General features: G+C 49.9%; 1 protein-coding gene across 2 annotated transcripts in view; it reads left to right on the top strand.

Moving 5' to 3' along the window:
• The window catches only part of ldlrad4a (low density lipoprotein receptor class A domain containing 4a), a 150,665-nt gene extending 141,697 nt beyond the window's left edge, over positions 1–8,968 (top strand). The window contains exons 2-4 of one of the 2 annotated variants that reach the window (XM_029748985.1): positions 5,743–5,909; positions 7,933–8,001; positions 8,288–8,968. In XM_029748985.1, the coding sequence (XP_029604845.1) occupies positions 5,743–5,909; positions 7,933–8,001; positions 8,288–8,875 (824 nt within the window). In that variant the 3' untranslated portion in view covers positions 8,876–8,968. The remainder of the gene's footprint in view (positions 1–5,742; positions 5,910–7,932; positions 8,002–8,287) is intronic. The other variant, XM_029748986.1, reaches the window with a different exon arrangement.
• Positions 8,969–12,356: the final 3,388 nt, after the last annotated feature.

Genomic DNA, 12,356 nt, shown 5'->3' with positions numbered 1-12,356 from the left:
CCGTATATACAACACAGGAGCCCCAGTATATACCAACACAGGATCCCCAGCCCCAGTATATACCAACACAGGGACCCCAGCCCCAGTATAAACCAACACAGGGACCCCAGCCCCAGTATATACCAACACAGGATCCCCAGCCCCAGTATATACCCACACAGGATCCCCAGCCCCAGTATATACCCACACAGGGGCCCCGGTATATACCAACACAGGAGCCCCAGCATATACCAACACAGGATCCCCAGCCCCAGTATAAACCAACACAGGATCCCCAGCCCCAGTATATACCCACACAGGATCCCCAGCCCCAGTATATACCAACACAGGATCCCCAGCCCCAGTATATACCCACACAGGGACCCCAGCCCCAGTATATACCACACAGGATCCCCAGCCCCAGTATTTACCCACACAGGATCCCCAGCCCCAGTATATACCAACAGGATCCACAGCCCCAGTATATACCCACACAGGATCCCCAGCCACAGTATATACCCACACAGGATCCCCAGCCCCAGTATATACCCACACAGGATCCCCAGCCCCAGTATATACCCACACAGGATCTCCAGCCCCAGTATTTACCCACACAGGATCCCCAGCCCCAGTATATTCCAACACAGGATCCCCAGCCCAGTATATACCAACACAGGAGCCCCAGTATATACCAACACAGGATCCCCAGTCCCAGTATATACCCACACAGGGACCCTAGCCCCAGTTTATAACCACACAGGATCCCCAGCCCCAGTATATACCCACACAGGATCCCCAGCCCCAGTATATACCCACACAGGATCCTCAGCCCCAGTATATACCCACACATTATCCCCAGCCCCAGTATATACCCACACAGGAGCCCCAGTATATACCAACACAGGATCCCCAGCCCCGGTATATACCAACACAGGGACCCCAGCCCCAGTTTATACCAACAGAGGATCCCCAGCCCCAGTATATACCAACACAGGATCCCCAGCCCCAGTATATACCCACACAGGATCCCCAGCCCCAGTATATACCAACACAGGGACCCCAGCCCCAGTATTTACCCACACAGGATCCCCAGCCCCAGTATATACCAACACATTATCCCCAGCCCCAGTATTTACCCACACAGGATCCCCAGCCCCAGTATATCCCCACACAGGGACCCCAACCCCAGTATATACCCACACAGGGACCCCAGCCCCAGTATATACCAACACAGGAGCCCCAGTATATACCAACACAGGATCCCCAGCCCCAGTATATACCCACACAGGAGCCCCAGTATATACCAACACAGGATCCCCAGCCCCAGTATATACCAACACAGGATCCCCAGCCCCAGTATATACCCACACAGGATCCCCAGCCCCAGTATATACCCACACAGGAGCCCCAGTAAATACAAACACAGGAGCCCCAGCCCCAGTATATACCAACACAGGATCCCCAGCCCCAGTATATACCAACACAGGACCCCCAGCCCCAGTATATACCCACACAGGATCCCCAGCCCCAGTATATACCAACACAGGATCCCCAGCCCCAGTATATACCAACACAGGATCCCCAGCCTCAGTATATACCAACACAGGATCCCCAGCCCCAGTATATACCCACACTGGAGCCCCAGTATATACCAACACAGGATCCCCATCCCCAGTATATACCAACACAGGAGCCCAAGTATATACCAACACAGGATCCCCAGCCCCAGTATATACCCACACAGGATCCCCAGCCCCAGTATATACCCACACAGGATCCCCAGCCCCAGTATATACCAACACAGGAGCCCCAGTATATACCAACACAGGATCCCCAGCCCCAGTATATACCAACACAGGGGCCCCGGTATATACCAACACAGGAGCCCCAGCATATACCAACACAGGATCCCCAGCCCCAGTATTAACAAACACAGGATCCCCAGCCCCAGTATATACCCACACAGGATCCCCAGCCCCAGTATATACCCACACAGGGGCCCCGGTATATACCAACACAGGAGCCCCAGCATATACCAACACAGGATCCCCAGCCCCAGTATAAACCAACACAGGATCCCCAGCCCCAGTATATACCCACACAGGATCCCCAGCCCCAGTATATACCAACACAGGATCCCCAGCCCCAGTATATACCCACACAGGGACCCCAGCCCCAGTATATACCACACAGGATCCCCAGCCCCAGTATTTACCCACACAGGATCCCCAGCCCCAGTATATACCAACAGGATCCACAGCCCCAGTATATACCCACACAGGATCCCCAGCCACAGAATATACCCACACAGGATCCTCAGCCCCAATATATACCCACACATGATCCCCAGCCCCAGTATATACCCACACAGGATCCCCAGCCCCAGTATATACCCACACAGGATCCTCAGCCCCAGTATATACCCACACAGGATCCCCAGCCCCAGTATATACCCACACAGGATCCCCAGCCCCAGTATTTACCCACACAGGATCCCCAGCCCCAGTATATTCCAACACAGGATCCCCAGCCCCAGTATATACCAACACAGGAGCCCCAGTATATACCAACACAGGGACCCCAGCCCCAGTATATACCAACACAGGAGCCCCAGCCCCAGTATATACACACACAGGATCCCCAGCCCCAGTATATACCAACACAGGATCCCCAGCCCCAGTATATACCAACACAGGATCCCCAGCCCCAGTATATACCCACACAGGATCCCCAGCCCCAGTATATACCAACACAGGATCCCCAGCCCAAGTATTTCCCAACACAGGGACCCTAGCCCCAGTATATACCAACACAGGATCCCCAGCCCCAGTATGTACCCACACAGGATCCCCAGCCCCAGTATATACCAACACAGGATCCCCAGCCCCAGTATATACCAACACAGGAGCCCCAGTATATACCAACACAGGGACCCCAGCCCCAGTATATACCAACACAGGATCCCCAGCCCCAGTATATACCAACACAGGAGCCCCAGCCCCAGTATATACCCACACAGGATCCCCAACCCCAGTATATACCACACAGGGACCCCAGCCCCAGTATATACCAACACAGGGACCCCAGCCCCAGTATATACCAACACAGGATCCCCAGCCCAAGTATATACCAACACAGGAGCCCCAGCATATACCAACACAGGATCCCCAGCCCCAGTATAAACCAACACAGGATCCCCAGCCCCAGTATATACCCACACAGGATCCCCAGCCCCAGTATATACCAACACAGGATTCCCAGCCCCAGTATATACCCACACAGGGACCCCAGCCCCAGTATATACCACACAGGATCCCCAGCCCCAGTATTTACCCACACAGGATCCCCAGCCCCAGTATATACCAACAGGATCCACAGCCCCAGTATATACCCACACAGGATCCCCAGCCACAGAATATACCCACACAGGATCCTCAGCCCCAATATATACCCACACATGATCCCCAGCCCCAGTATATACCCACACAGGATCCCCAGCCCCAGTATATACCCACACAGGATCCTCAGCCCCAGTATATACCCACACAGGATCCCCAGCCCCAGTATATACCCACACAGGATCCCCAGCCCCAGTATTTACCCACACAGGATCCCCAGCCCCAGTATATTCCAACACAGGATCCCCAGCCCCAGTATATACCAACACAGGAGCCCCAGTATATACCAACACAGGGACCCCAGCCCCAGTATATACCAACACAGGAGCCCCAGCCCCAGTATATACACACACAGGATCCCCAGCCCCAGTATATACCAACACAGGATCCCCAGCCCCAGTATATACCAACACAGGATCCCCAGCCCCAGTATATACCCACACAGGATCCCCAGCCCCAGTATATACCAACACAGGATCCCCAGCCCAAGTATTTCCCAACACAGGGACCCTAGCCCCAGTATATACCAACACAGGATCCCCAGCCCCAGTATGTACCCACACAGGATCCCCAGCCCCAGTATATACCAACACAGGATCCCCAGCCCCAGTATATACCAACACAGGAGCCCCAGTATATACCAACACAGGGACCCCAGCCCCAGTATATACCAACACAGGATCCCCAGCCCCAGTATATACCAACACAGGAGCCCCAGCCCCAGTATATACCCACACAGGATCCCCAACCCCAGTATATACCACACAGGGACCCCAGCCCCAGTATATACCAACACAGGGACCCCAGCCCCAGTATATACCAACACAGGATCCCCAGCCCCAGTATATACCAACACAGGAGCCCCAGTATATACCAACACAGGGACCCCAGCCCCAGTATATACCAACACAGGATCCCCAGCCCCAGTATATACCAACACAGGAGCCCCAGCCCCAGTATATACCCACACAGGATCCCCAACCCCAGTATATAACACACAGTGACCCCAGCCCCAGTATATACCAACACAGGGACCCCAGCCCCAGTATATACCAACACAGGAGCCCCAGCCCCAGTATATACCAACACAGGATCCCCAGTATATACCAACACAGGATCCCCAGCCCCAGTATATACCAACACAGGGACCCCAGCCCCAGTATATACCAACACAGGATCCCCAGCCCCAGTATATACCAACACAGGATCCTCAGCCCCAGTATATACCAACACAGGAGCCCCAGTATATACCAACACAGGATCCCCAGCCCCAGTGTATACCCACACAGGATCCCCAGCCCCAGTATATATCAACACAGGAGCCCCAGTATATACCAACACAGGATCCCCAGCCCCAGTATATACCCACACAGGATCCCCAGCCCCAGTATTTACCCACACAGGATCCCCAGCCCCAGTATATACCCACACAGGATCCCCAGCCCCAGTATATACCAACACAGGATCCCCAGCCCCAGTATAAACCAACACAAGATCCCCAGGCCCAGTATATACCCACACAGGATCCCCAGCCCCAGTATATACCCACACAGGATCCCCAGCCCCAGTATATACCAACACAGGATCCCCAGCCCCAGTATATACCCACACATCCCCAGCCCCAGTATATACCTCAGACCCAGTATAGACCCAGTATATCTCAGACCCAGTATATACCTCAGACCCAGTATAGACCCAGTATAGACCCAGTATATACCTCAGACCCAGTATATACCTCAGACCCAGTATATACCTCAGACCTGTATAGACCCAGTATTGACCTCAGACCCAGTATATACCTCAGACCCAGTATATACCTCAGACCCAGTATAGACCCATTGTAGACCCAGTATAGACCTCTCTCCCTCTCTCTCTCTATCTCTCAATCTCTCACTCTCTCTCTTTCTTCCTCTCTCTCTGTCTCTCTCTCTCTTTTTGCTCTGTCTGTCTGCCTGACTGTCTGTCTGACTGTCTGCATACCTGTCTGAGTCTGCCTGTCTGTCTGCCTCTCTGTCTCTCTCTCTCTGTCTCTCTTTCTCTTTATCTCTCTTTTTCTCTCAATTCAATTAAATTCAAGGCATTGGCATGGGAAACATATGTTAACGTTGCCAAAGCAAGTGAGGTAGATAATATACAGAAGTGAAATAAACAATAAATCTCTCTCTCTCTCTCTCAGCAAATAACATTAGTGAACATGTCAGTTTGGTTGTGCTATCTCTGCTACCCTCTCATGGTCAGACGCATAACAACACCTAGCTCCAAAATCTTCTACATTCTACACCATACTCTATATAGTGCACTGGAATATCACTGGATTTGACATGTATATTAAACCTCTCTCTCTGTGTTTCTCTCTCTGTTTCAGCTGAACTGGAGTTTGTTCAGATAGTAATCATAATGGTGGTGATGACAGTGATGGTGGTGGTGATTATCTGTCTGTTGAACCACAGGCTGTCTGCCCTGGCCTTCTTTAGCAGACAGACACACAGCCACGACCAGGACAGACAGCGGGATCAGGTCAACATGCAGCACGTCAGTACACAACTACTTACCTGCCTACCTGCCTGCCTGCCTGCCTGCCTGCCTGCCTGCCTGCCTGCCTGCCTGCCTGCCTGCCTGCCTGCCTGCCTACCTAATCAATTATGAGTGTGTGTGTGTGTGCATACATGGACCTGTGTGTCAAGATTTTGATGTATGACTTAATTTGGCCTTAAAAAAATTGTCCCCAGTGCAGAGAGAGAGACAGAGAGAGCAGAGCGGTGCTGAAGCCATCGTCTAGACTCTGATGGGAGAGATGCAGAGAGACAGAGAAAGACAGAGACAGAGAGGCAGAGAGACAGCGAGTTAAAGAGGCATTAGGATAGCTGCTTCATCCTCATTTTTATTGATGAGTCTGGCCGGGTACAGTGAGCAGAGCTGGAGGAGCTAGAAGGAGCTGGAGGAGCTGGAGGAGCTAGGAGCTAGGAGGAGCTGGAGGAGCTAGGAGGAGCTGGAGGAGCTAGGAGGAGCTGGAGGAGCTGGAGAAGCTAGGAGGAGCTAGGAGGAGCTAGGAGGAGCTGGAGGAGCTAGGAGGAGCTGGAGGAGCTAGGAGGAGCTGGGAGGAGCTGGAGGAGCTAGGAGGAGCTGGAGGAGCTAGGAGAAGCTGGAGGAGCTGGAGGAACTGGAGGAGCTAGGAGGAGCTGGAGGAGCTAGGAGGAGCTGGAGGAGCTAGGAGGAGCTGGAGGAGCAGCTAGGAGAAGCTAGGAGGAGCTGGAGGAGCTAGGAGAAGCTAGGAGGAGCTGGAGAAGCTGGAGGAGCTGGAGGAACTGGAGGAGCTAGGAGGAGCTGGAGAAGCTAGGAGGAGCTGGAGGAGCTGGAGGAGCTGGAGAAGCTAGGAGGAGCTAGGAGGAGCTGGAGGAGCTAGGAGGAGCTAGGAGGAGCTGGAGGAGCTAGGAGGAGCTGGAGGAGCTGGAGGAGCTGGTGGAGCTAGGAGGAGCTAGGAGGAGCTGGTGGAACTGGAGGAGCTGGAAGAACTGGAGGAGCTGGAGGAGCTGGGAGGATAGTGCACTGTACTTCTCCCGCTGCTGAGGAGAGGAGAGCGAATGGAGAGAGAGAGGAATGATAGAGAAGGAGATAGAGAAAGGAAGAAAGAGCAGATATAGACAGCGGCAGAGAAAGAGAGATAGATAGATGGATGGATGGATGAGACCCAACCAAATCATGAGAAAACAAAAAGAAAACTGTGTGTCTCTCACTTTGTTAGCTACCGTAGACTGTCACTATGTTAGCGTAATCAAACTGCAGATAAACCCAGCTGGTCCTGTCTAGATTTAGACCGGAGTGGCTTCTAAATACCGGACACAGAGGAGAGGACTGTGTCACAAGTGGCATGACACCCTATTCCCTATGTAGTGGACTGCTGTTGACCAGGGCCCATAAATAGGGAATTGATGAGTCTGGCTGGGTGCAGTATTCTGCCTTTTGTGACAAAGACAAGAACTGCAGACGAGAGAGAGAGTGACAGAGAGAGAGAGAGAGAGAGAGAGAGAGAGAGAGAGAGAGAGAGAACGATATATCGAGAGAGAGGTGTCAGGGTTAACCCAGCTGGGTTGTTTAGAAACACAGCTAGCTAACAGAACAGACATAGTGGGGCTCCCCAGCCCCTTCCAGCCACAGCACTGTTAATCAGTACTTTCTGCCAGACGGGGCTCGATTGATTTTTGACAATCTCTCTCTCAATTCAATTCAATTCAAAGGGCTTTATTGGCATGGGACACATATGTTAACGTTGCCAAAGCAAGTGAAATAAAGTACAAAATGGAAAATAAATCAACATCTCTCTCTCTCTCCCTCCTCTTTTTCCCTGTCCTCTACCTCTCTTTCTCTCTTTCTACCCCTCTCTCCTCTGCTCTCTCCCACCTCTTCTCTTTCTCTTTCCTCTGCTTCTCTCCATCCCCCACCCCCTTTCTTTCTCCCCTGTTCCTTCTCCCCCTCTCTCTTAATGTCTCTCTCTCTCTGTCCATGTCTCTCTCTCTCTGTCCATGTCTCTCTCTCTGTCCATGTCTCTCTCTCGCAGGATGGCTGTGTGTGGCCAACCAACAGTTTGGTGATGCAGCAGGGAACCCCAGAGGTGAGTGGGAAAAATGTACGTCATGGATGGTCTACCGTTGTTACGTGTACCTTGTCATTTGATAGGTTAACACAGTGCTTGCCCCTTTGCTGTCGACGGAGTTCCATTGCATAATGGCTGGACCCCTGATATATTCAGAGCAGCTTCTCTGTCTCACTTGAATCAGATAATATACATTTAAAGCATAGTGTTAATATTTACTTAGCCTAGTGATTTGATATGCTGCTACACAGTGCAGTACAGTCCATAGCGTTGGTTAAATCCCTGAGGTACTGACTGCATCTCCTCTCCCCCCCCCCAGGTGATGTATGGGCCCAGGCCGACCCAGGACAGGTTCAACCCTCCCTCCTTTATGCAACGGGAGCATTTCAGCCGCTTCCAGCCCACCTACCCCTACCTGCAGCAGGACATTGACTTGCCGCCCACCATCTGTCTTTCTGATGGGGAGGAGCTGCCGCCCTATAAAGGCCCATGTACCTTACAGCTGAGAGACCCAGAACAGCAGCTGGAGCTGAGCAGAGCATCCATCAGGCCCCCCCCCAACAGGACCATCTTCCACAGCGACCTGATCCACGTTTACGTCCACAGCGGTGGCCCTCGGCCCCCCAGCAGTAACTCTGGTGTCAGTGCCGCCGAACGCATGGAGGGACTGCCTCCCACTTACAGCGAGGTCATGGGTCACTACCCAGGATCCTCTGTGTTTCACCACCAGAACCAGTACAGCAATAAAGAGCCGTTCGCCCAGTGGACAGGGAGCAAAGACAGGACACTGACAGACAAAGACAGGCAGATGAGCAACGAAAGCACAACCACCACAGGCTCCTCTGGCTCTGGCAAGGTCAAGGATAAAGAGAAGGATAGGGACAGACGACGGGACAAACCAGTGTGAGGGTGGGGGGGGTTGTACCTGGTCTGAACCAAACAGAACCCACTCCTCTCACCTGAAGGGGAGTGGCCTCCTCTCAGCATTCCCCATGCACAATATGAAGAAACCTGAGGAGCCAAGCTTACAAACACTCTTTTTGTATTCCTTCGTTCGGCGTTCAAGAGCTGTGGGCTTCTGCTTGAACACTAAGGCTTCATAGCTCATTTCTTGTTTGTTTATTTTTGTATGCTTTCATTTATTTAAAATAAGATTGTTGACACTGATTTTGTTTGAAAGACTGTACCCAGTTATAGAAGTTATGGCTTTTATTGTCTTTCAAAATAAATAAAAATCCCGGATCAGTGCACAAACCTCCAATCCAAATCCAAATTAGAGTGCCATGATTCTGCTAAATCAACGAGATACATCATCAGAAATCTGAAGTTGACCGAACTTATTGTTTAAAAGCTTCTCCTAGTTTGATTGTTTGTGTGGGCTCCAAACGTTTTGAATGACTGGTTATTTTACTGTTATTATCCACAACTCTGATCCAGCCTAATGTCCCCTGAAACCATCTCCAACATGACAGTTCAGTTTAAAGACACACTGAGTATACCAAACATTCGGAACAACTTCCTAGTATTGAGTTGCATCCTCACCTTTTGCCCTCAGAACAGCCTCAATTCATCGGGTCATGGACTCTACAAGGTGTCAAAAGCGTTCCACAGGGATGTGGCCCATGCACAGGGATGCTGGCCCATGCACAGGGATGCTGGCCCATGCACAGGGATGCTGGCCCATGTTGACTCCAATGCTTCCCACAGTTGTGTCAAGTTGGCTGGATGTCCTTTGGGTGGTGGACCAGTCTTGATACACACGGAACACTGTTGAGCGTGAAAAACCCAGCAAAGTTGCAGTTCTTGACACAAACCGGTGCGCCAGGCACCTTTTACCATACCCCGTTCAAAGGCACTTCATTTTTTTTGTCTTGCCCAGTCAACCTCTGAATGGCACACATACACAATCCATGTCTCAATTGTCTTAAGGCTTGACAATCATTCTTTAACCTGTCTCCTCCCCTTCATCTACACTGACTGTAGTAGATTTAACAAGTGACATCAATAAGGGATCATAGCTTTCACCTGGATTCACCCGGTCACTCTATGTCAAGGAAAGAGCAGGTGTTCCTAATGTTTTGTACACTTAGTGTGTTAAAGTGTTAAAGATATGTCTTTATATTTACATTTTCCAATTCCTTGTCTCTTCTGACAAACCAAGTGAATAATGGTGGCATCTCTCTCTCTCTCTCTCTCTCTCTCTCGTTCTGCTGGGTGGAGGACCTTTCGTTAACGTTGCTTTAATCCTTTCGACAAGCACTTTACACTTCCTGTCTGTTAGAGTTGTCATGGAGATCACTTTGCCTTTGTAGTCTTCTGCACATCCACTAACTGCACACCCCCTGGAATATTGTGTTTTCCTTTGTCAACTTTTATTTTCTATAGAAATACAAGGCTGAATCTCAACCCCAACACTCTGACCATTCCCTAGTGTTGGGTTTGAGAGTGGGGCGGCAGGGTAGCCTAGTGGTTAGAGCGTTGGACTAGTAACTGAAAGGTTGCAAGTTCAAATCCCCAAGGTACAAATCTGTCGTGCTGCCCCTGAACAGGCAGTTAACCCACTGTTCCTAGGCTGTCATTGAAAATAAGAATTTGTTCTTAACTGACTTGCCTTGTTAAATAAAGGTAAAAAAAAATACATCTGACTAAATATCCATGTTGGTATCCTACCCTCTGGTGTATAGTTTTGTTCCTGCCTTGGGCCCAGTCTTAGCTGTTCCACATGTTATTGCAGTCTTAGCTGTTCAACATGTTACTGCAGTCTTAGCGGGTTAGCATGTTACTGTAGCCTTAGCTGTTCAACATGTTACTGCAGTCTTAGCTGTTCAACATGTTACTGCAGTCTTAGCGGGTTAACATGTTACTGCAGTCTTAGCTGTTCAACATGTTACTGCAGCCTTAGCTGTCCAACATGTTACTGCAGTCTTAGCAGTTCAAGATGTTACTGCAGTCTTAGCTGTTCAACATGTTACTGCAGCCTTAGCTGTTCAACATGTTACTGCAGTCTTGGCTGTTTCACATGTTACTGCAGTCTTAGCTGTTCAACATGTTACTGCAGTCTTAGCGGGTTAGCATGTTACTGCAGCCTTAGCTGTTCAACATGTTACTGCAGTCTTAGCGGATTAACATGTTACTGCAGTCTTAGCTGTTCAACATGTTACTGCAGTCTTAGCTGTTCAACATGTTACTGCAGCCTTAGCTGTTCAACATGTTACTGCAGCCTTAGCTGTTCAAAATGTTACTGATGTCTTAGCTGTTCAACATGTTACTGCGGTCTTAGCGGGTTAACATGTTACTGCAGTCTTAGCTGTTCAACATGTTACTGCAGTCTTAGCTGTTCAACATGTTACTGCAGCCTTAGCTGTTCAACATGTTACTGCAGCCTTAGCTGTTCAACATGTTACTGCAGTCTTAGCTGTTCAACATGTTACTGCAGTCTTAGCTGTTCAACATGTTACTGCAGTCTTAGCGGGTTAACATGTTACTGCAGTCTTAGCTGTTCAACATGTTACTGCAGCCTTAGCTGTCCAACATGTTACTGCAGTCTTAGCTGTTAAACATGTTACTGCAGTCTTAGCTGTTCAAGATGTTACTGCAGTCTTAGCTGTTCAACATGTTACTGCAGTCTTAGCTGTTCAACATGTTACTGCAGTCTTAGCTGTTCAACATGTTACTGCAGTCTTAGCTGTTCAACATGTTACTGCAGTCTTAGCTGTTCAACATGTTACTGCAGTCTTAGCTGTTCAACATGTTACTGCAGTCTTAGCTGTTCAACATGTTACTGCAGTCTTAGCTGTTCAACATGCTATTGCAGTCTTAGCTGTTCAACATGTTACTGCAGCCTTAGCTGTTCAACATGTTACTGCAGTCTTAGCTGTTCAACATGTTACTGCAGTCTTAGCTGTTCAACATGTTACTGCAGTCTTAGCTGTTCAACATGTTACTGCAGTCTTAGCTGTTCAACATGTTACTGCAGCCTTAGCTGTTCAATATGTTACTGCAGCCTTAGCTGTTTAACATGTTACTGCAGTCTTAGCTGTTCAACATGTTACTGCAGTCTTAGCTGTTCAACATGTTACTGCAGCCTTAGCTGTTCAACATGTTACTGCAGTCTTGGCTGTTCCACATGTTACTGCAGTCTTAGCTGTTCAACATGTTACTGCAGTCTTAGCGGGTTAGCATGTTACTGCAGCCTTAGCTGTTCAACATGTTACTGCAGCCTTAGCTGTTTAACATGTTACTGCAGTCTTAGCTGTTCAACATGTTACTGCAGTCTTAGCTGTTCAACATGTTACTGCAGTCTTAGCTGTTCAACATGTTACTGCAGTCTTAGCTGTTCAACATGTTACTGCAGTCTTAGCTGTTCAACATGTTACTGCAGTCTTAGC

This window comes from Salmo trutta, unplaced genomic scaffold, assembly GCF_901001165.1.
Source record: "Salmo trutta unplaced genomic scaffold, fSalTru1.1, whole genome shotgun sequence".
NCBI classification, from domain to species: Eukaryota; Metazoa; Chordata; class Actinopteri; order Salmoniformes; family Salmonidae; genus Salmo; species Salmo trutta.
Note: the sequence above shows the minus strand (reverse complement) of the source record. Positions and strands in the feature narration are given on the sequence as shown.